General features: G+C 41.3%; 1 pseudogene and 2 gene segments (V, D, J or C); all 3 read right to left on the bottom strand.

Moving 5' to 3' along the window:
- Nucleotides 1–5417: 5417 nt before the first annotated feature.
- LOC134482208 (T cell receptor alpha variable 23/delta variable 6-like) lies at nt 5418–6002 on the bottom strand. The segment is given in 2 exon segments: nt 5418–5803; nt 5951–6002. Coding segments are annotated over 2 exon segments (438 nt in total).
- Nucleotides 6003–10468: 4466 nt separating this feature from the next.
- On the bottom strand, nt 10469–12081 carry Trav22l (T cell receptor alpha variable 22 like). The segment is given in 2 exon segments: nt 10469–11855; nt 12030–12081. Coding segments are annotated over 2 exon segments (387 nt in total).
- A 5715-nt stretch (nt 12082–17796) lies between these two features.
- On the bottom strand, nt 17797–18346 carry LOC102551082 (T-cell receptor alpha chain V region CTL-F3-like; annotated as a pseudogene).
- Nucleotides 18347–25586: the final 7240 nt, after the last annotated feature.

Genomic DNA, 25586 nt, shown 5'->3' with positions numbered 1-25586 from the left:
AGCTGAGATCACATGCCCTGGACTGCAGTCTCTGTACTTAGCAGGAGACCATGGGAGCCACAGCAGCCTGAGGAGCTCAGGATGGCAGGGCTCTGCCCCTGCTCTAGTTCTCCACAGAGCAGGTGGATGTTCTCCTGCATAGCCACAGACTCTGAGATGTGGCTTTGGAGTACACTGGGTTTGAGTCCTGGGCTGAACAATTGGTCTTATTCTAAATGATCCTGTGTCTTTCCTTGTGATTTATTGATAGACAATACTTCCTAGTGAAGACAAAGTTTAAGATTGGTAGAGAGACAGCTCATCAGTGAACAGCACTTGCTGCTAATAATAAAGGTAGAAGCTCAGCTCCCAGAACATTTGACAAGCTAAGTGTCCTGCAAAAACTCAGACTCCAGCCTTGAGGGATTGGACACCATCTTTTGTCCTTCACATGCACACAGGAGTGATCAACCATGTATATACACAAGTCTTTGTGTACTCACACAGATGTGTGTGCTAGCATACACACACATACACAAACACAAAACCAACCAACCAACCAACCTATCAATCAATCAATATAATCTTTTAAAAAGAAAGGAGCTGGGGCTGGGGATTTAGCTCAGTGGTAGAGCGCTTACCTAGGAAGCGCAAGGCCCTGGGTTCGGTCCCCAACTCCGAAAAGAAGAACCAAAAAAAAAAAAAAAAAAGAAAGGAGCTTAATATTCAAAAATAAGAAAAAGAAATTAGTAATTCAGGAAAATTGGGATAATGGTGTGCTTAGTTAAGAAGTTGGGAGGAAGTTCAATACAGAGAGAGAGAGACAGAGAGAGAGAGAGAGACAGAGAGAGAGAGAGAGATAGAGAGAGAGAGAGACAGAGAGAGAGAGAGAAAGAGAAAGTATAAATGCCACTGAGGATGTTTGAAATAGCCTTAAAGATACTTATTGTTTCATGTTTACCTGAACTACACTCTGTATTTTTTAAGGAAGTTATCCCAGTCAAGGTGGCAATACCCCTCAAGAGACAGATCATCTAATAAGAAACCAAATGCCAGGCATGAGAAACTTCTTTCCATATGTGGATCATGGGAATCCAAGAGGCTCTAGGAAGAGTGCTGGCTATTCCTGTTGCCCTTGGATCCCAGAGATTGAAGTTAAGTCCCTATTGAAGATACAGTGCACTTTGTTCATAGGACTTTAAAGACTTGAACTGGATCTGACCTGAAAACCTCGCTGCTGACCACTAACTTTCATAACATCAAAAGGTGCCATTCAAGTTGCCAAAGCAGGGAAGACACCAATAGTTCTACCTTGACGTGATTCTTATGAATCACATTAGTGGAGAACCCTGCAAGGTACTTACAAAGGTGCAATGGTAGCACTAATAAATTGGTTATAAACAATGCCTCTCTAATGGGACTCATGGCCCACTCAGCAAGAGGGAAATAAAGCTTGGCATTAAAATGTAGCTAACTACTCAGACCTCATGACATAATGGGTCTTAGAGGAGAATCTACTATTGCCTCTTACTAAACCAGAAACCTTTTATACTGTAATCTAAATACTCCTCCTTATGCCCATGAGTAAGTGTAGATCTCCTACTTCTCAAGGAAGCTTTCCTTTGCGGCAGATGGAGACTATTATAGGAAACCACCACGGGTCAAAATATAGACAACAAGCCATGGGATAGTCAGCCCCTTCTATACATCTACAACAAGGTGCTGAATCTCTCTCTACATCTACATCTACGTTGAATGCTCAGAAAACACTGGAGAAAAGAAGGTAGCAAGAAAGTCTAAGAGTGAGAAGGCCAGGAAGTCTGCTGTAAGACTGTCTGTTAGAAATGACAGGGAAGCAATGCTCTTGGGTGATACCACAACAGACTGCATAACTAGTCCTGAACAATGATGGCGCCCATAGACATAGTAAATGTCATGGGGCTCCATCCCTAGACAAAGAACTACAGACAACTGAGTACAGAGACAAATGGACATCCCCAGGGAGGAGCATTTGATGAATGCTACAGCATCAAGTGGTCAGCACAGAAATCATATGGACACAAACAACACCAGACTCAACAGGTTTATTTATATAGTCATGTACACACACTAGAGGGGTGTGTGTGTGTGTGTGTGTGTGTGTGTGTGTAAAAGGGTAACCATAGAAACAGTGGCCACGGATTTGAAGTTACTATTGGAGAGCTTAGGTAAAGCTGGAGGTGGAGGACACAGAAGATGTTTCAGGGAGGGAAGAGGAGGGGAAAATGAGATAAATATGTTTTAATCAAAATAAAAATAATAACCTAAAATATCAAAGTTAATAAATCAATCTGTGATCTGTGATAAGGTCTGAGGGGCCATCTCAGAACTAATTTTTTTAATTTTTATTTATAGCATCATAAAACAAGTTTTTCATGCAATATTTTTGATCATATTCTTTCCCCTTACCCCAACACCTCCCAAATCCTTCCCCCTACCTTCTACCTAACCCAACTCCATGATCTCTCTCTCTCTCTCTCAATCTCTCTGTCTCTCTCTCTCTCTCTCAAAGCCATTATTTTTTAAAAAATGTAATAGATTAAAAAAACAGTGAAAAGACAAAAACAAACCAAAACAAAGAGAATGTGGAAACCATTATGTGTTAGGGGTCCTGCCCTGCCTGTAGTGTAGGTGGAATGCAGACTACCATGCTAATTAGGGTAATCAAGATTATAAGAGCCCTTTAATTTTTGGCCAGTGACCAATAAAATGGTAATGCCTTAGAGTCTCTTGGTGTCAAAGGTGTCAAAGGTCAGGCATACAGCATTTTTATAAAATCTGTGAAAGACAAAGTTATATCAAAATTCAGCTAAAATTCAGTTTTAGTAACTTTGTAACTTCTATTTTGACAGAACATAGTAGGAATTTCAGGCACAACACAACATTTATTTTGACTCTATCTTCAATTATTTTATTTTATATTTAGTTGGTATGAATATAATTTTGGTTAATATATCTGGACCAAGGTCAGGGTTACAGAGATTCCCAGTGTGTGTGTGGTCAAGGCAGATGTGACTGAGAAATGTGAAAACGGACATAAAATGGAGTTAGGAGACAGAGCTGCCTCACTGATGTCGTGGTTGACATGGAAGAAAAGTGGTTTCATTTAGCACCAGGAACCAACTGCAATAGCTTCTTCCTTTTTACAATCAACACTTTTGTTCATATAGCATATTTATTCAGGTTTTCCCCTCCCATTATGCCTGTCATTTCAGTTTTGCTTTGTTTTGGCACGTTTAAATATATTGGCCTGTTTGTTGTTTTGATTATTATTTTGTGGGTTTTGATTTTGTTGTTTGGGGTGGGTGATACTTTTGTTTTATTTTGTTTTTTGAAGCTGAGAGAGGGAGAACGAACATGAAGTTGGTAGACTGGAAAGGGGAGTTGGGAAGATAAGCATGAGTCCCCACTCTATTGCCTATACTCACTCAACTTTCAACTGTTCTGACTCCAGTCTGATTAAAGGTGAAACATGATCACCAATCCTGGCTTTTTGCAGAGACAAACCAGAAATCCTTACCCTTCCTTCCTCCTTACCCAAAACCACTGGGAATTCACATCTCCAAAACATCACAGAAAAATAAAATCAAAACAGATTTGTGAGACTGAACTGTTGTGTTGGGTCCTCAAGAGACAATGGCCCCGACAAAGGCTTATCCGATGACATAGCTCTGGGAATCTTGGCAGGAGTTGGAGAAGGAGAAGAATGAAAGTGAGGAGCTTCAGTATCTAGATGTTCAGTGATGCCATTCACTGTCACAGGAGCCTATACTTGGTGTTGTTCTTCAGTTATTGTTAGAGTTTTCAGAAAAAGAAAACCCTTCTGTAAATCATCTTTCTCTCACAAAACCATGACTACATCAGCAATGGCCAAAATATTTATTTCTTCAGACACTGAAGCATGGAGACCCACACACACAATTGACTGCAGGCTGAAAATGCATCTGGCAAAGGAATTTATGTCAAACCTCAAACTCCAAAAGCAGACGTTTGCTTGCCCACCACAGGAAGACACCGAACTGGTTATTGTTATGTTATACTACATCAATCTGTCAAAACTCTCTCTCAGCTCTTTTTAAATAATTTCCAGCCTTCCATTCCAGAGGAAGCTCAGGGTTCGGCCTCAAGGTACCCAGAGTTTCCAAATTCTCTGTGGTACATCCTTAAGTATGCATTCCCTCTCCTGCTGATGTCCAGCTCAGTGTTTGCATTCTGTGAATCCTACCCCAATCAGATGCAAATACTGTTTCCAATTTCTGACTCTAGTTTAAAATGTGACAAGGATAGAAGACTTTGAAGGACATGGGAAGGTCACTTACTGGTATTTTGAGATATATCTCCTATGCTTAATGCCAACTGGCTTTATTTTCCTTTGTAACTTTCCCTTTGTGATACTGAAAATCTGTTCACTGTGGATGAGAAAGAGAATTTATAGCATTCACATTCTTAAATTAAATATCTTCCACAGTGTTTTTGTTCATTTTGTTCTCCTGAGACAGAGTTCCACTGTGTTGCTAAGGCTAGATTCCCAATCCTAGGCTCACATTCCTTCTCACTTGGCTTCCATCTTGTCACATCAACTCTGTGACAAGAAACTATTTAAACGTATAAGACAATGAAAGTTTTTCCATTAGAAATCTGGTTGGCATTTCTACAGCACCAAATGAGTAAACCTTGCAAAGTGTTATGCAATAAGAGGTCCTTTTTCAATTCTGTGCATTGCAGATGGCCGTACAGATGGGAGCTGATTTTATATGATAGGAGTTTTACATCCACTTTATATTTTGTTCATCTATGAAATATACATGTGAAATCATTTCTTTAGTGAAGGTTATGCATTTTCATTATATGAGGAAATTGAATTCTTCATTCCCCACTGATGTCTTCTGTCTATTGTAGACATGACTGCATCCTTGTGAAAACCTCCTGCTTTGCATACTTGAATTTGTTGGAGGTAGATGATGATATGAGAGGCAAAACAAGAGGAAGTGGTCATGTGAATCACCACTACTCTGGTCATCAGAGGAAATTAAGGTAAAAGAAAGCTCTATGTGATTCCTATCCCAGGATCAAAGTCATTGCCTCCTGACACTGCACTGTAACACCACACATTCAGAACACTGTTGACAACAGTGCAGGGAAACAGGGACTCTGTAATTTATAGTTGCCACAAACCAATCACACAAAGAACTATTTATACAACTACGCAGCAAAGTGGTTCATCTAAACTAGCTAAGGGAATGGATGGAAGACGCCAGCTGCTCTTGAGGGAGACAGGAGAAAACAAGCCATGACTCCAGCTTGGTCTGTCTCTGGACCAATGGTCTAATCCTCACACTCACTGAGTGACCCCTTCACCTGCTCCTGCAAATGACAACTCCTGTGCATCTCTGCCAGGCTCAGCCCGCAGCAGGGCTTTGCTGGAGCCTCAGCTGCAGGTTTGGGTCTGGGCTGCAGGTGTGTGGAGAGCACTGTGCCCTTGCTGCACAGAAGTAGGTGGCTGAGTCTCCAGGCTGAGAGTCTTCGATGTGCAAGGAGAGCTGTTTCTCACTTTTCCTGAGGAAGACTGTGAATCGGCCATCTTCCTTTTTATTGGACACTGATCGTATGGCTATCAGGAGTACAGGGCCTTCCCCAGGGAACTGCTGATACCATGGGAAGTAGTCAAAAGCACTGTCCTCATAACTGCAGCTCAGAAATGTGGGTCCTCCTTCCCAGACTGTCAGAGATATGGGACTTTGTTTTACCTGCTGCTGGTCACGTCTCTCCTGCTGGCCACTCACCCCTGTGTAGAGAAATAACAACTGTTGTTAGCTTCGCAGGAATTACTTCCTGCTTATGATATCATGACTTCCTGGTGCCTCAATTCTCTTGTGCCTCCACATTAATCCATTAGTCCACATTATCTTTGGGTTTCTCCTCCATGACTCACCAGCCAGGTGAAGGCCTAGCAGTAAAAACGATGCTGTCAGGATCTTGTCCATTCCTCCTAGACTGAAGCACGTGGGGAACTCAGGTGGCCTTTTATCTCCCCACAGAACAGACTCCAACTTCACAGGCACCTCAGTCCTTTCAGCAGGCTCCACCCTTCACAAACACTTTGTCTGAAGCTCTTTCTGACATAGAAAGTACTTCCCATTTTGCTCAAGAGATACCTGCATATGCGCATTTATTTTAGCACTAAAACCATTGCCAAAATGGAGGTGCAGCTCATGCACCCCCTGTCTACTGATGAATGGAGAAAATCTTGTACCTAAAACAACAGAGTGATATTCATCTATGAGGAAATAGCAACTCACAACATCTGTAGGAACATGGATGGTATTGAAGGACGTGATATTATAAGTAAAGCAGACATGTAGGGACACACAACACATAAGTATTCTTCTATATGAAAACACACACACACACACACACACATACACACACACACACAAATATAAAAAGATGGGGGAAAGTAAAGATGACCTAAAACTGTAAGTTAGACAAATGCGTAAGGGGAGGGGAACAGGGGCAGAGAAAAAAAAGAGGACAATGGAGAGTGAAGGCAAGATGAATATGAAAAACCTCACCACATATGTGTATATTAATATTTCACAAGTCAGTAATTTGTACAATTAATGTGTGCTGATAGCTTGATGATATGATGAAAGAAAGGATAAATTTAAAGGTTCTCAATCCTAGAAGCATATAGACACACACACATAGGCTAAGAAGAATGCTCCTACAAGACACCACAGGCTAGCAAATAAAAAAGCCAGCGCAAAGGATGGGCTGCCTCTTTTGGTGTGTGAATTAGCTTTTTTTTTCTACTGCCAAGATAAATATAATGACCAGAAGCAACTTGGAGAGGAAATGATTTCTGCGGTTTACATTTCAGATTATTGTGTATCCCTAAACAAGTCAAGTCAGGATTTCAGGCTGAAATCGTGTCAGGAAACATAAACAAAAAGCGCTCACTGGCTTGCTCTCCTGGCTTGCACATCTTGATTTTTATACTATCAAGGACCTCTTGCCCAAGAGTGACAGTGCTAACAGTGAGCTGGGCACTTCCGAATCAATTATTTTTATTTATTCTTCCTTCATATATAACATCCCACGTACAGTTTCCCCTCTACCCTCTCTTCTCAGACCCTCCTCCCAGTTTCTTGTTCTCCAGATTCTCTCCTCCTACATCTAACTTTGGAAAAGGCAAGCTTCCCAGGGATATCTACCAAAATGGATGTCAAACATGGATGTCAAGCTCATATCAATTGTCAATGAAGAAAATGTTCACATACATGCCTCCGAACCGTTAGTAAGTCAAATACAAGTTTTGGATTGTGGTTCCTTTTTCCTGGGTATCTACTTTGTGTCAAGTTGACAAAAAATTATCCATCACAACTTACCACTTGTCAACCTGATACATAAAAATCATTATTAAACGACAATCTTTCTTTTCTTGTTGAGCTACAAGTTCTCATTTTAGTATCACAATATAAAACAAAATATAACTTTTAAATAACCAGTCTTTTAAAATATTTTAAGTACTTTAAAGGTTCAAAACCTTTTTAATATCTAAACTTCTCTAACACTCTGTTCCTGTAAAATCCAAAACAAGTTACAAACTTCTTACTCCAAGTGGTAAGAACCAGAGTCCACTTGGAGCAGACAAAGTAAATTCCTGGTGCTAAGCCTTAGCTTCTCCCACGTTCCCTTCTGTCCTGCAGCTTCTGCTCTGCAAACGGTGTCATATGTGAGACTCTTACACTTTGATTGCTATGTTGTTTTTACAGTTGAAGCCCTGATCTCCCCAGACCACAGTTTCTGTGTGTGGAACCTTAGGAGAGAATTCCAAGAAGATTTGCTTCAGTTAATCCCATGTTCATTACAACTGACTCTTCAGGCCTACCTCATCAGAACAAATTGTCCCCAAAAAGCAGAGGATTCATTTGCACAGATTTTAATTCAAATCATCTAATCAACTGTCCTGGTAGGGTTTTTCTTCTCTTTTAAATCTTCTAAGCCAGGCCTACACTGTCTGTACATCTCACATGATTCTTATGTCCTAACACCCCAGCAGTAGAGCTCATTACATTCTGAGCACTTATGGCCTTTCTCTTCCAAAATTCCAAAAGACTCCCACAATCTTCCCAAAAGGCAGCATGGTCAGGTTCGACATAGCAACACCCTCATGCTCCTGGGATTAATTTCTGTATTAATTACTTCCTGCTATGATGAAACTCTGACCCAAAACAACAAAGGGTTATTCCGTTTTACCAGTTCTACATTACAGTCCTGCACCGAGGGTAGTTAGGACAGGATCCGAAGCAGAGAAAATGGAGCCACACAGCACAGTGACACCTGAACAGTCCTTATAGTGACACATGGCTGCTTGGTAAAAAAGTCCTGTAACATGCACAGCAGGGAGACGTTGGCCAAAGCTGCTCCATATCAATGGTGAGGGTCTCTGATACTGCCAGAGAGGATGGGTGATTTCAACTATCTCTAAGATTCTCATTGAATATTTATTTTAAGACTGTGACTGAATACAGAGACTTGAAAACTGAAAAAGTCAAAGAAGGATGAGGAAGAAGTGCTATCATTCGCTGAGTGCCTAACTTCCAACTCTCTGGGTTGTGTTTCCGTGTCTTTCCATGACAGGCACAGTTCTAGTCTTTGAACTAGCCTCAGCACTCAGGAACAGAAAACTGAAGACGACCACAGATACCTATGTGTCTAGAGAAGATGATGAAGGAAAGAGTGTGGATATCGCCTCCCCATCCAGTCAGAGAAGATCTTGATGGAGAAGATTGAACTGGCTTCAAATGAAACACAGATTTCCCAGTGGAAAGCACTGGGTTATATCAGTGTGGCTTGAGAAGGACCACATGTGGGTGACAACCTTAGAGATGGACAATAGAGAAGTTAATGTGCCCTTGTCCTTGAAGGATAACGTGCATCTTCCTAGTGTTCACTTGCAAATTCCTGTTTGTTGACAAGAAGGGCCCAGGATTAACAGATATACTATAGGTAAATGACTGGATAGATCCATGGATTTGATCTCTAAGTAAACTTAGGCAACATAGGACATAAGGCTTTACTTATTTTAAACAATTTAAATTCCATCTTACTGAGCGGTGCAGAAGAGCCAGAGCCCTCCGCTGCTCTGAAGCAGCACTGCCCCCCTGTGGCCACATAGGAAGGTCTTCCCTCAGCAGATTTTTGAGCTTAAGGTTCAGGCCTTGAGGAAATTCATGGACACTCTGGGGGACAATATTTCTGACCTATGTTGAGGTCAACCACAGGATGGCTTTCTTTCCTTCCCTTCCAGACATTTCTCCAAGTCCCCATCTTCCTATCTTGCCTAAAACTACTTCCTTCTGGAAAACAAGAAGCCACTCATAAGAAATGAGGAAATGAAAATGCACATTACTTATATTAAACCATCATAAAATAAGTAAATGGCTGAATTTGACATGAGTTATGTTTTATTTACCCCGAATACAAACTACTTGTACAAATTATTATTAAACCATAAACATAACTTTTCCACTAATTTTATGTTTCTCTTAGTATTGGGAATTACATATAATCACATCAACCCCTCCTTCCCTTTCCTCTTCCCCAAACTGGCCATCTATTTCTCCTTGCTCTTCAAATCTATGTCCTCTGTTTTCATTAAATATTGTTACATATGTATGTGCATACACATTTATTCATGCATACAGAAATACAATTTCTTCAGTCTCTATGTTAATTGTGTGTATGTCTTCAGTACTGACCAATCAGTATTGGATAACCAATTGGTGTGCTCCTCTCAGGGAAAGACCATTTCCCCATCATCGGCATTCTTGGTTTCCAGTAGTTCATTGTCTAGAATGGAGACTGTGTGTGCTTTCCCTGTCCACTTTAGCTGCTGTGTTTCAGCTCCTGTTGAGGCAGTTATGTTGGTGAGATCTCATCTGTGCAGCTTCCAACATTCCCAGGAGACACAGTTAGTTACACAGCATCACCTGACCCTCTGGCTTCCACCATCTTTCCTGCTGACTTCTCCAGGGTTTCTTGAGTCTCAGCAGGAACAGGGGTTGTACTGTAGACACACCCACCATCACTAGGATCCACAGCTCCTCACTTTGAATTGCTGTGGTTTTCTGTAATGGCCTCCATCACCTACTAAAGTCATGGAGACCCCACAACCTCCGCTGTACTAAACCAGACAATCCATAGCTGAATTCTAAGTATTTGTCCTTATCCCATGCATGCGCATTAAGAGAGTCATTATATTGTTCATTATAGAATGAGTCAGTCATTCTCTTTTATCAAGTTGTAAAAGCTTTGAAAACATTCTATTTAAAGTTATTTAAACTATGTGTAATAGTGTTATATATACTGTTTAATAATAATACATGGTTGAGTTCTTTTTTCATATTTTATAGTTATTTTCTTGAAGATCTTCAGATGTCTGTCTAGAAAATCTCAAAGCAGTGACAAGTAAAGTTAAATGAATGAAAAGATAACTCAAAAGAATGAACTGGAAGATTCAATAGCTTCAATATACCCTAAAGTTTTCTGTAAATTTAATAAAATTACACTATAATGCTAAGGAGCATTTTTTGATGTATTGGAGACCAGCCCACTGTGGGTGCCACCATTTTGTGGGAAAGTGACCAGGTCTATGTAAGGAAGCTAATGAAGAATGAGTCTGTGAGTGAGTTAGCAACAGACTTTCTCCACGGTTTCTATTTGAATCTCCTGTTTGAGTTCCTGCCTTGATTACCACCAACGATGAACTATGACCTGGAAGCAAAAGCACAATACATTCTTTCACCCTCTAGGTTGCATTTTTTCATAGCAGCGATAAGAATGCTGGAGCATCCACCTTTCTGTGCCTCCTATAGCTTACATGGCTTGATCTTCTGGCTGTTGCTGCAGTTTGATTTCTCTTCACTAACCCTGACCCCATCCACAGCAGTACTACCTGGATGCCTGCCTTTGATTTCCACTCCGTTTCTCCTTACAATTTCTTGCCCTTTCACCACTGATTAGAAACAGAGAAATAGCTGTTTCACAGATGGTTGTCATTGCAGCATCCAGGAGCCCTGTAAACACTCCCATGACCTCTGAGAAGATGGGTGCTCTGCAGAACAATGGAGCAGCTTTCCCTCACCTCTTCATTTCCTGAGCCAGATCCTTAGGTGCCCTGAATGCTGACAGCCAGACTCACAGCAAACCTGGGTGCACAGAAGCCCCAGCAGAGAGCACAGCAGCTGTCTTTGCAGTGTGGCTTAAATGATCACATTGATTCAAACCTCCTGTCAGCCTCTCTATTAGTTCTAGAATGGACATCTATGCCTCAGAACAAAGCATGTATTGAACAATAAAGATAAAAACCAAAGTCCTTAACCTCATAGGCCAAAGCTTACATGAAGTTAAAATTCTACAAATATAAATAAAAAAATGATATTAACCCTGGCAGACATTCTGTGGTGGCTTCCTGATGTCTTGTGACTGGTTAGGCACTCACCCACCCAGCTGAAGTTTTGTGTACAGGCTGCAGGTGTGTGGGGAGCACTGTGGATTCATAGCACAGAAATAAGTGCCCGAGTCTGTGGTCTGGGAGGAAGAAATGTGCAAAGAGCTGCTTTGTTCCTTAACCACTGTCGTGGATGTCAGTCTTCCACTCTGCTTTGTCCCAGAAGGATTGTTCAACAGGCTGACCAGGCTTCCCCCAGGACGTTGGAAAAACCACTGCAGCTCAGTTGCTGTGGTGGAAAATTTGCACTGCAGCTCTGCGTTCTCTCCCTCCTGCAGAACCAAGGACACAGGACTCTGCTGCACTTGCTGCCCTTTCACCCCTGATTAGAAACAGAGAAAGAGACACTGATGACTGTCATTGCAGTGCCCACAGAGCCTTGAACATGTCCTCTGAGAAGGTGGGAGCTCTGCAGGACTCCTAAGCTTCACCCCCACCCCTCCATGTGCTGAGCCAGATCCTCTCAGGTGCCCTGAATGCTGACAGCCAGACTCACAGCAAACCTGGGTGCACAGAAGCCCCAGCAGAGAGCGCAGCAGCCTCTTCATGGTGCTTGTGTGGCTGCTGGAAACAGAAGCAAGTAACCAACCCCTGGGCTGTGGTGACAGTGGGGATGGTGAAGTGACCCCTCCTCCTGAGACTAATCAGCTCCACCCAGGAACCCTAAGAGGCCATACCCTGTGTTGTTTCCTCCCTGACTTCAGAGTCTGAAGCTCCTCACAAGCCAGACCTGCCTAGAATCTGGGTGGAGAACAGTGAGGGAAGGGTACATTTTGAGATGACCCTGGGGTTCTATGTACTTAGGAAACCAGGAGCAGGGGAGGACCGGGCACATCAAAGAGAACATGCTTCAGCCGCACAGTAGCCTGGAAACTCAGAGAAACAACAACCAGGGAACAGGTGCGTGCTCTCCCGAAAGACCATGAACTGCTGCCTGAAAGATGGGTCAGCAGATAATGGTGCCTGCTGTCCTGGTAGGACCTTAGTTCCCTTCCTAACATCTGCACCAGGTGCCTCACAGCTGCCTGTAACTCCAGCTCCAGGGATTCTGATGCTCTCATCTGTCTTCCTCAGAACCTCTGCATGGGTTGACATTGGCATAGACTCACTAACAAACCTTACAAAAACCAGTCTTCACTGTGAAATAATTTAAATGAAATCACTGCAGTAGGGAGAGAGAGAGAGAGAGAGAGAGAGAGAGAGAGAGAGAGAGAGAGAGAGAGAGAGGAAGAAAGAAAGGAAGGAAGAAAGGAAGAAAAAAAGAGAAAATAGAGATATAGCATAAGTGTAATGGTTTCCTAGCTTTGGAATGCATTTTAAAATGTGGGACACTCCTGTAATAGTCAAGATGTGTTCTAAATGCTGCAGAAAATGGTGACTGTGTACGAAGGAAGAACACTGGGGAAACTAATGCAGGAGTGTGCAGTCTAGAGTGACAGGGGCAGGGTGGGGCAGCAGCCCTGGTGTGCTGGTGCACATGGTGACTGCAGGAAACCATGGGCTTGCATTCATAACAACACAGGAGTGCATTTTAAAGTTTCACCATAATGAAGATTACTTAAGAAATGAAACTAGTAAGAACACACACACACACACACACACACACACACACACACACACACACACACAATCTCCTCAAAACTAGCTCACAGTAAACATTATGACATCTAAGCCTGTAGTTGTCTCATACAGTATTAAAACAATTAATTACCTCTAGTTTGATCAGAATTCATTAATGTAATTTTGTACAATTTTTACTCTTCGGTGAAAATGTTCCTCAAGAATCAGATATCTTTTTCTAACAAAACACAAGTAAATGGCAGCTCAGATTTATCCCATAGGAATGAAGCACTTCCCAAGATTGCACTTTCTCTGCTTGTTGCTTTCAGGGACCATGCCAACCCCCCTGAAAGTGCCTGAGGCTGGGACCCTGGTCTCCTACTCCGCAAGGCTCAGGTTGTGTCCACCTCAGCACTTGTGACTCAGGGCAGAGGAGCACCCAGCTCCCTTGGTCCCATTCTCAGGGGATCCTCATTTGGTGAGATGTTCACCCTTCCTGCACTGAACCTGAAAGCTCCCCACGCCTGAGACAAACAGAATTCCTGTGTGAGCTTCAGGTGACCCAGATGAGAGTGTCACACATGCAGGGAAGGACCCTGAGGGACAAGGGATGAGCAGCTGCTGAACATTCACGGGTGCAGCCATCATGGTGGGGCGCCCCTGGGCTCTGCCCCCTCCTACAGCGTCAGTGCTGTGTGGGGAACTCAGCCACAGGAGGGTCTCTGTTCAGACTAAAGCCACACACTGTTCTTTCTGTGAAGAACACCTACTGAGGCAGTGACACTCACAGGGTTCTCTGAGCTTTCGTGTACACAACAAGGTCAACAAGGTGAGCAGACAGCAGCTCACTCCTTCCCAGGAAGCAAATAAAGTTTGATGAGGTAGACAGAGGTTGCTCTGAGCTGAAGGAGCTTTAGAAACCTTCATCCTAATAACACTGAAGAAACAACTAAGAAGAGACATTTTCTTTTCCTTGGCCTGCCTCTACCCTCTGTGTAAGGTAGAGCAAATGTTCTGTCGGAACATTTACTGAAAGTGGAAGAGGTTTTAAAAAATAATTATTCAGTAATTTCATACACGAACATAATACACTCATGACCACCACCTCCCAACACCTCCTACAACTCGTTCCAGAACCCACTATTATCCCATTCACCCTCCCAAAGCCAGGAAACTAAAATGGGGTAGTAAGACAAGAATGAGTTGGTAAGAAAATAGGGTAGTAAGCACAGGTAGTATAAAGCTAAATATGCTATGGGGAGAGGTGAGTTAAGATGAGAGGGGATGGCAGGGCAGGGCAGAGATGGGAGGTTTCCTTGAGTTGACTGTAATCTATGGCAAAACCGTTCATTTTGCAGAGAGGAGTGTCCTCAAGAGGCTCAACTGAGAACTGAGAAGTTCCCAACTGCTGTGGACTTTCCTCTGTTCCTGCTGCCTTCCCAGGGTGAATAAGGAGGATTGGTAATCATCCACATGGAAAGGGTAATGTGTGTCTAACTGTAAGGCTTATAGGTTTTAAAAAGAAGAATATAAAGTTATGAAATGAAATGGGAGAAAAATATTATACAGTGATAAAATCACAGCTTCTTTACTCATTTCAAACAAAAGCCAGGAACACAGAATTCAGAAACTGAGGAGTTACTAGATTTCTAGAATATGTCATCAAAATGCGGAGAAAGATGTGTGATTTATGCAGCTAAGAATATTGCACATGTGTTTCCATATGAATAAGTGAATTTAGAAGTATATATTCAAATAAACATTGTGAAAGTACATTTAAAATAACAAGTCCAGCACAGACAATCTTCAGTTTGGTGAACTCTAAGTCCCATCAACAAATGGTAAAGTGATGAGAGCCTTAGTTACCTGTGTAGTGCCTTCCTTTCTTATGAATTCAACATAACTTAGGATTGCCACCTGCCATACTGTAAGTCCTGCCTACAGGAGGAAACTATGCAGAGCATGGACACCAGTGGGCAGTGGTTATGAGAATCGACTTCCTGTTCCAGTACCACAATTCTCAGTCTAGCAAGGGTTAATCTCCCTCTCCCTCCCCCTCTTCTTCTCCTGCCTGCCTCCCCCAGTGTGTGTGTGTGTGTGCGCGCGCGCGCGCGCGCGTGTGTGCGTGATCAATCAAAATGAGGGCATTGAGAACCTTAACAGGTCCATTCTGTGAGGCAATTTTTGCAAAGGCAGCTCACTAAGGACAAATCCTCCTTAGACAGGTCAGAGAGCACAAAGTGTCGAAGCAGTGAACAGTGAGAGCAGAAAAGCATATTAGAAGCAGTTAGGGAGGGGGGAGAGATACAGGTTCCAACACCAGACACTGTCTGGAAATAAACCACTTTGATTTGAGTTAAGGAACCAGGAAGCAAATACTCATAATGTAAACCAGCATTGGCTAAAAGCTGAGAAATGATGTTGGCAGCATCTACAATGGAGAGACTGTGGACTCAGCCATGCAACCGAGCCAGATCCAAAATATGTTTATGGCCACTTCCTCATCACCTGGTGGGTGAAATTGTAATTGAGGGGCATTTGGTGAAGAACAGTCTTCAAAATGTTGTACTTTTTAAACACAGTTTAAAACTCAAGACTATGCCATGTGACCCCACCACTGGCACTTCTTATACCTGGAGTCTATCTGGATAAGGGACTCTGGAGCACAACTGGGACTGGACATCTCATAGCCATTCACTCTGCATTCGGGTCAGTTGTCATCGCTGTAGTGGCCTCATCTGCTTCAAAACGAAAGTTCCTTGATGAGGGCTGAAAACTACATTTGTCTCTGTGTGTAATTATAAATAATTTGAATACAGTTAGGAGCTACACTGATTTAGGAAAGCGGCTGGAGTGGGTTCTCCTTTAGTGTCTATGACATTCTCAGCCATGGGGACTTTACTAGGTTTAGAGTTTTAGGCTGAAGTTCCCTCCTACTGAACGCGCCTTAAGTTCAGTAAGGCATATGTTAGCTTCTCCCAATGTGGAAGTGCTGCTATTACACCCTGTGGATATCCTGACACGTTGGTCATTGTTTTCTTTCAGAGACTTTACATTTTGGTATGATTATTCATTGCTTTTCTCCAGTGGAGTCTTACAGAGCACCTCTGCACACTATGAGAACTCACCTCAGGGAGGAGTCTTCAGGGCAGTTCTAGTTATATATTCCTCCAAGCCCTATGTCTGAAGTACATGGTGCCCTAAACAAAATGGTCTTACCTTCATGTTCTATGAGGCAATCAATGGCAGTGGTAGTAACCAATTTTATTTGGAAGAAACTCTAGAAATCCCCTGACCAACAACTTTAAAGGAGGGTTCCCTTGCCTGACACTGGGATTTTTTATTAGATTTAGCACTCATTCCAGTCTTGACAAGCTCTCACCTGAGAGACTCTGTTCTATGCTGGGCCATTAGTAAGAGTTTTTGGAGTAGAAACACAATTTGACATTCCATTTTTCTACATAAACTGTAAGATAACATTCACTTCTTTATGTACAGAAAACTGAGTCTTTCTTAACACACATTACAGTTTGTTTTTTTTATTTTTTAAATTTCAGGTCTTTCTTTCTTTAGAAAGAGATAAACATGAATACCAGAGCATTTGAGTTTAAACTAATATTTTGTTTAGAGAATTGAGAAGATTCAAAACCTTTCTCTCCTTTCCCATATTATCAAAGAACCCAAATCCCAGGTGAGTGGCTACACCACATTATCAGGATTTAGTCAAAGTGCAATGGAGGAAGAGAGTGGTCATTAATAGGGAGAGTTTTCTTGATACACAAGCTCCCTCCTTCACAAGATGTAGAACTGGGAAGGGAGGGAACGAGCTCCCTCTCCGGGCATCATCTTGAAAGCTCCACCAGCTGTATTTCATGAGCACATTCACTAAGTGAAGACTGTCACGGAGTATGGTGGTTTGAATGAGAATGGCCCCAATAGGCTCAAATATCTGAATGTTTTGTTCTTAGATGGTAGATTGTTTAGGAAGGATCATGAGGTGAGATCATGTCAGGAGAAACATGTCATTGGTGGTGATCTTAGAAATCTCAAAGCCAAAACCAGACCCAGTTCTCCCTCTCTCTGCCCCTTGCTTGTTATAAGATGTAAGCCCTTAGCTACTGCTCCAGGGCCATGCCTGCCTGCCTGCCTGCCTGACTGCTACACTCCCCATCATAATGGTCACCCTCTGATACTGTGATTAAACCCTCAATTAAATGCCCTTTTTGTAAATTGTCTTGATTGTGGTGTCTCTTCACAACAAAAGACAAGAACTGAGATGGGAATAAGGAGGGAATCTTTGAAAGATGTACCTAGGCGAGGAAAAATGTACATAACGTATGGAGTGAGACTGAAGCAGATTTTGAATGCTAGAGTCTATGTTCTTCATTTGTCATAAATTCGCGGGGTAATAACAGACGATTGTTAGAAAACTTAAATCACTCAATTTTGTAAGACAGCCAGGTAGAGCTAAGTTCCATGGTAGGGTTTCCCTGGAGGTATTTTCTGGGAGAGGTCTGGCGCTATTTCTGGGGATCAAAACCTGGGTTCTTACTAGCACTGACATCCATCCTATCTTGTCAAAATAACCACAAATACCTACATTTCTAGGAATTTGACCTGTGATTTGTAGGTATTTTCAGACAGCTAGGAAAACAATCACTTAGCCAAAGCACATAGCCTCCCTCCCCCGGCCTTCCCTCTCCTCAGCCCTCCTGCACCCTTGGTTCATGTGCAGCTTCCCCTGCCGTCTCCCTCACTGTGTCTCCACAGCACAGTAGTACAGGGCAGAGTCTGACAGCTGTGCTGAGGGCTTCTGCAGACGGAAGGAGCGGCTGCTCTTATGGAGAGCGGCGTGGAACCCTTCGTGCTCGGTCCTCTTGTTGTCTGTAGAGCTCCTCAGGAGTAGCTCAGGAGCTTTATTGAGATATTGCACATACCAGAACAGGGAAATATCTGAATAAGCAGTCTGAAAGGTACAGTTCAGCATCACAGGCGACCCCTCTGTGAGAGTGACCAGGCCTTCTGTCTGGGTCACTGAGTCTCCATTGCTCCTTCCTGAAAATAAATAATAAAAATGAATAAATAAGTACATAAATGCATAAATACAGAGGAATTACTTTTTTATTTGAGAAGGAACACTAAAGACTTCTAGAGTTGTAAGAAAAGGACATCATTAACCCTTAGAGTTGAACATAACTTACGGAGCATTAGGAGGAGCACGAGAACAGAGCAGGTATCAGGAAGCGTGTTCATAGAAGAAATGACACTTGGTCCTTGAGTGCACCAAGGTCACAGGGCAAGTCCTCTGCAGAATCTCCTCAAACTCCTCACTCAGAGACAAGGACCTCTGTCTGCACAGTGAGTCTGTCCTTTTAAACAACCATGTGAATGAGATGTTAACCACATCTGAAGCGGCAGCGCCCTCTGCTGATTTCCCTTCAACCTGTGCCACAGAGATCAGGAGAGCACATTGTAAAGAAACTTGGAAGCTCCACAAAGGAGGCAGGTCTCCAGTCCCCAGTGGATGCCTGAAATCACTAGTGCTACTGAACTATTTGTATCCTACGGTATTTAGTGTGGTGAGCATATATAAAAGAATATACACATTCAAATGCACCTCTGATAAAATTTATCTACCTTTTCTCATTTTATTCGTTCTTAGAGAATGTTATGCAATGAAGCTTGATTGTATTTATCTGTTCTTTCCAGTCTAACCCAGTTCTGTGTCCCCACCCCCTTTCTTTTTTTAAATTTTATATTTCTTGAATATTTTATTATTTACATTTCAAATGTTATCCCCCTTTCCCCTTCTCCATACTTCCCCCTGGCCCCGCTTCTGTGAAGATGCTCCCACGCTTCCAGGACTAGACTGAGGCTAGTATACACAGGCAGTAAGCTCCAGAGACTACAATTACATCTGGCGAATAAGAGATACTTTTATAAACATGACTTCATAATAGAAGTCCTGAAGAGACTAGACACAAGGGACATGGCTCAACAAAATAAAGAATCAATATACAGCAAACTCACAACCAAGAATCAACCTAAATGGAGCAAATTTTAAAGCATTTCCACCAAAATCAGGAACCATACAAAGTTGTCCATTTAATCAATTTAGTGATTGAAATCTTAGCTAGAGTTATAAGACAATTAAAGATCAAGAAGACACAAATAAGGAAGGAAGAAGTCAAGTATCTTTACTTGACAATTATATGATTTTTATATGTTAAAGACTCCCCTAGGAACTCCTACAGCTGATAACACTTTCAGCAAAGCAGCAAGAGAGAAAAGAAACATGTATAACTCAGTAGACTTCCATATAGTAAAAACAAACACATTAAGAAAGAAATCATTGAAACAACACATATCACAATAGTCTCAAAAATATAGAAATATCTTGTATAAACTCTACACATGTAAATGAAAAGTGTATATAGAACAGTTTTAAAACACAGAAGAAATAGAAGAAATCAGATATGATACCCCAGGCTTATTGGTTGGCAGGATTAATATAGTGAAAGTGGCCATCCTAACAAAAAGCAATTGACAGATACAATGCAATCTGCATCAAAATTCCAACAGAAATCTTCACACAAGTAGAAAAATACTTCAGCTTCATATGACACACCAAAAACATAGATGGCTAAAACAATCAAGAACAATAAAAGAACTGCTTGTGATATCACAATCCTGGATTTTGAGTTGTTCTACAAAATTATTGTCAGAAAAAGAGCATGGTATTGGCATTAAAACAGACATGTTGATCAAGGGAATATAATTAAAGACCAGACATTAAGTCCATAAAACTCAAGTATAAATAGAACAAGGACATGAATAGATGTAAAGATATTCTGAATCTAACAGAGAAATGTGGAATAGTCTTGAAATCATTGGTACAGGAAAAAAACCTTCTGATCAGGACATCAATAGCACAGTTGCTAAAAACAATAATTGATAAGTGGAACTTCATGAAACTGAAAAACTTGTATATAGGCCATGATTTGAACAATATGGGACTTTATGGAAGGAGAAATTATCACTATCAATTATGCATATGATATAGGACTGTCATAGTCAGAGTTTCTATTCCTGCAAACACATTATGCACAAGAAGCAAATTGGGGAGGAAAGGGTTTATTCAGCTTACACTTCCACATTGCTGTTCATCACCAAAGGAAGTCAGGGCAGAACTCAAGCAGGTCAGGAAGCAGGAGCTGATGCAGAGGCCATGGATGAATGCTGCTTACTGGCTTGTTCCCCTGGCTTGCTCAGCCTGCTTTCTTATACAACACAGCCCAGGGATGGCACCACCCAGAATGGGCCCTCCCACCCTTGATCACTAATTGAGAAAATGCTTTACAGCTGGATCTCATGGAGGCATTTCCTCATTTCCTCAAGGGAGGCTCCTTTCTCTGTGATAACTCCAGCTTGTGTCAAGTTGACACACAAAACCAGCTAGTACAAGGAATTATATCTAATATAAATAAATAAAAAATAAAAAGACTGCTCATCAGGAAAAGAAACAACCTAAGTAAAACTGGGTATGATCTAAACAGAATGTTCTCAAAATAAAAAACACAAATGGCTGAAAAATATTCAAAGAAAATTTCAACATCTTTAGACCTCAGGAAAAATGTGAATTAAAACCTCTATGAGATTTCACCTTACATCAGTAATAAGGACCAAAATCAATAAAATAAATACCTTATGTGAGTGAAAATGTAGTGTAAAGGGAACACTTATCCACTGCTGGAGAGAGTGCTAACTTTGACAGCCACTATGGAACCAAGTGCGATGTTCTTCAGGAAGACAGAACTAGATGCATTTCAATACTCAACTACCCCACATTGGGCACATCCTCATAGGACTCTGTCCTACTACAGAAACACTTGTTTTCTGCTCTTCAATTCATAATAACTAGAAATTGGGAGCAGCCTAGATCCCAGGATAGGTAATGAAGATGTGGTACATATACACAATGAAATATCACTCAGTATTGAGCTATGAAATTTACAAGTAAATGGTTGAAACTAGAAAAAAATCATCCTGAGTCATGTTACCCAGACCCCCAAAACAAATATAGTATGTATTTGCTTAAATGTGGATATTAGCTTTTAAGTCTTCAATAGGCTTCCTACAATCTTTACTCCTACAGAAGTTCAGAATAAGATAGTGATTAGGGTAGAGGGATTATTTTTCCTGAGTAGAGGAAAAATAGAATAGATAGTAAAAGAGACAGAGTGAGTATGGAACAGGAGGACTAAAAGAAAGTAGGAGGGATGAGAGGATAAGGGAGGGGATAGAGGATGAGAAACTAAGCTCCAACTGAGACGTCATATGGAACCTACTACAGAGGAGGCTTCTTTTTTTTTTTTTTTTTTTGGTTCTTTTTTTCGGAGCTGGGGACCGAACCCAGGGCCTTGCGCTTCCTAGGCAAGTGCTCTACCACTGAGCTAAATCCCCAATCCCAGAGGAGGCTTCTTAATAAATACATTCATCTGCGTGTGCGTGTGCATGTGTAAATGGAATCTAAATGAAATTATCAAATAACAGGGAGACAAAGAACCAAGTAGACATCACTTACCAACAAGTGAATCCACCAGTTCCAAGAATGGGTATCATCTGAGTTGTTAGCCAAAGGTGCCCCATGGAAATATTTAAAAAAACTCAAGCGATTTCCTAGTTTTCAAGGCTATTGGTTTCTCTCCACAAACTGATGGTAACACACTGTTGTTGAAGACAATACATACACATCCCATTAAAAATGGCAATGTCAGGCTGTTGCCTAACTAGAGTTTTCAGCCCTGTGGATTAATAATGTTCATGGTATAGGAAAGGACTCTGAACACTGTCAGAGGAGAGAGATAAACACAAACACAGCTCTAAACACTTTGACCTACAATGTTGACCTGCCTAAATGGTACACTAGTGCAATAATGGCACAAATGATACTGGACTACCTCTGAATGGAACTAAGGCCCACTCCATGAGGAGGAACCTGTGCCTCATTCTTCTGTGGTGGACAAAAACCTCAAACTAGATAGGGCATAGACCCTGGGAAAACCACATATTGTTCTCCTAAAGCATGTATCAATATAATGACTTCTAATGACTTCTGCTATAGCCTGAGATCATTGTCTTGTTTGGAAATAAGTAGGGAAGCATCCTCTGTAGTAGATGGAAACAGAGAAACCTACAAGTCCATGACTGGAAAATGCACAGAAATGAGAGATTCTGAAACTTCCAGTGCTAAATAGAATGTTTTCATTGAACTTCTTCCCTCAAGTAATTTTATAGAAGAAAAGCAGAAAGATTGTAAGATCCAGTGGACATGGAAGGCAATAAGGAAATAATGCCTTTTAGAACCATTAAGAGTGATTTACATGTGAACTCAGTAATAACGGCAACCTACACACGGCCTGCACAGATCAAATACAGATAGAGTTTCATTTACGACAGGAGGAAATGGGCATGATGCTCAGGCCTAAACGAGAAGTCTCCAATTGACAATGTCAGAAAAACAAAAAAAACCAAAAAACTTAGTTTTCTCCAACAGAGTTCGACTGTGTACATAAACCACACTTGAAGGCAACCTCATGTCCAGAAGTAGATGGCAAACTCATATAAATTCAAAGTATTTTCAGAAATATTTTCTCCTCTCAGGATGTTCTGTCTGGGCATTGTTTACCATATTTGTCATTTTCTTGTACATGATGGTTTTGAAATTTGTGTGTTTATGGATTTTTGTGCACATGTCTCTGCATGTGTTTGTGCTTCTCATGCATCTTACTTGGTTGTGTTTTTTTCTGATTGTTTCTTTTGTTCCATTCTGATATGTTTATTTGCTTGCTTGTTTTCTAAAAATAGAGGGAGGGTGTAGAGTTCTATGTGTGGGGAGGTGAGGAGGTACTGGTAGGAGATGACGGAAGCAAAGCTCTGGTCAGGATAGATTACATGAAAACCATATATCTTCAATAAAAAATAGAATAACAGTTGTTCAGTCTGTGTCTTGCTTGCTCCAAGTACCCATGTTACACAGATTGGAGCTCTTGTTTCTTGTTGGTAGACAGATTGGACCATGTCCTTTCCAGACCCAACATACATAACTGAAAATGGTGGATTTAACAAGAGGTGATGGTTTCTGCAGGAGTGAGGTGGAGACAGAAGCCTAATGCCTGGCTGGAGGATACCTCCTTGTTCTAGGCAATGACAGAGGCCCAAGATGAGGAAAGATTCACTTTTTGAATTGAGCCTCCTTGAAGAACCACTGTAGTCTGTGATTCCACAGGATGCCATGTTGCTGTTGGTGGTCCATGCTGCTGTGCCAGGCTGCAACAAAGCCTGAGAAACATGAGGACTTACACAGTCTGTACTACTTCTTGATGCCTTGGTGAAGTTCTCGGGCTTTGCTCCCTCGTGGAGCCATGTTGAGGTGAGCAGTATATGTAAACCACCGGAGACCACATTGAGGTTCCTCGACTATGCAGTCACTGAGGGCCATGAGTTGGTCACTGGTCCTGATATAACCAAGGTCAGTGTTATGTCTTCACCTATGTTACCACCTAAGCCAGTGCTGCCTGAAGCCATGTTATTGCCCAAGACTACGGGAGGAGTTGGCCCCTCCCCTTAGTGGCAGTCACACAGAGGCACTAGCTATGGATGATGGAGAGCTGGCCCAAAGCACTGCAGTATGGGAGGGTAAGGAATGGGAAAACTAACTCCAGACACCTCATAGTTCTCTTCAGATGATGGTTTTTGGCATGGATGCAGGAGGAGGAAGATTCTTTCTCTTTTTGGGGTATTGCCACTAGGAATTTGATGATGCTTTGGTGACGAAATGGACCATACAAAAGGGACATTTCCCCTCTTTTATGTGGGAGGAGGTCAAGAGGAGAAGGCATGGGTATGAGACAATTGAGAGGTGAGCATGGTCAGGGCATATGCTGTGAGATTCCTAAATAATAAACTAAAATTAATAATAATATTAAAAGTTCATTTTATATCTTGTCTAGAAAACATCTAAAATTGCTATCTGTAGTCCTCTAGCTCATTTGTTTATGAGACAAACTCTTTCAAGTCAAGGCTAATCAGGAATGGAACTAGGACAAAGCTCTATTGGATCAGTTAGGAAGCCTGTTCTGGGTACCACATTTCTGGACCATGATTCCATGTTTAGATCTAACCTAATTCAATAGCCATATCCTACCAGGAATCTATGCTTACGGTGGTTGCTATTTGTGAACTCTCTGAGATGACTGAATCAATAATTCTTACTGTAAAGGCTATTACTCTAGTAACACCACTTCTAGCTATGCTCACAGAAATCTTACTGGCAATTAGGAATTGTTTATTGTCTGAGAAGCTCAGAAAAGTCTATATTTTAAAGGCATGTAGTTGCAATAGGGATGGAAGCTGTCTGAACCACAATGGGGTCAGTCAATCTGTGAAGCTCCAGAAAGAAAAGGTTTCAGCCAATCCATCACCATTGTAGCCACTCAGCTGCAGTTGTAAAGGGAAAACAGCAATGGACAGACAATACGTGAATGCATAAGGCTGGATGGTTTCCAGTTCCTCACAGAAAGTGGCAAGGCAGGTGTTTTCAACTGTGCAATATAATCTGCCAACACGTGGGGAAAATCAGTTGTTAAGATTACATTTAATTATTTAATTAAATAATTTGTCCAATATTGTATGTTATTGGGGAGGTTTTCACTTTTTATTTTGAAAGCACTGTTTTAATGAGGTTTTGCATGTGTATACTTAAATATATATAGATATATAGATATACTACTTATAGATATACAACATGCTTTATGAAAATATATTATTATATGACATATAAACATTTTGGTAGATCCATTGCTAAAAGCAGGACTGTGATAAAAGTTGCAAATAAGGTCTCTGTAATTTATAATTTAACTTTTGGCTTTGATTCTTTCTAAAGCAAAATATTTTTTATAATACATAATTAAATGTATTATATTTTTAAAATGTAAAAACAATAGAAATGGTGTCTTGATTTAATAATAAGATTTGTTTGTCTTGCCTTTTGATGACTTAATTTATTATACCTTCAGGAATTAGTACTCTTATTAGCTTCATGTTGAGCAGATTAGCTGGAAGAGTTGGTGGTGCTCTCGAAACAGAGGATGGAAACAGTTGCTCTCAGTTCTCATTTTGGGAAATGACCCAAATGACTCAGCACTATTTAAGAGGGGGTTATATTTTATGACAATAGCATAAGAATTTGATGAAATGCGGTGTATATTTTAATCACTGATGTTTCTGAGCTTTTAACATTCTACAAATCAACATTATTCAGTATGAAATTAACTGTGCGTTTCTGCAGTGAGATTTTTATTTTTCCTAATGCATTCTCTATGATTGGTGGAGATCTGATGAAGCCACAGCTGTGCAAAGCCTCCTGCAGAGTCTTCCTGTGGCAGGGGTTGCAGTCTCACACACAGCTGCAGTTTGTGGCAAGGTTGCAGGC

This window comes from Rattus norvegicus, chromosome 15 (assembly GCF_036323735.1).
Source record: "Rattus norvegicus strain BN/NHsdMcwi chromosome 15, GRCr8, whole genome shotgun sequence".
Classification (NCBI taxonomy): domain Eukaryota; kingdom Metazoa; phylum Chordata; class Mammalia; order Rodentia; family Muridae; genus Rattus; species Rattus norvegicus.
The sequence above is the reverse complement of the archived record's forward strand: the minus strand, read 5'-3'. Positions and strand labels throughout refer to the sequence as shown.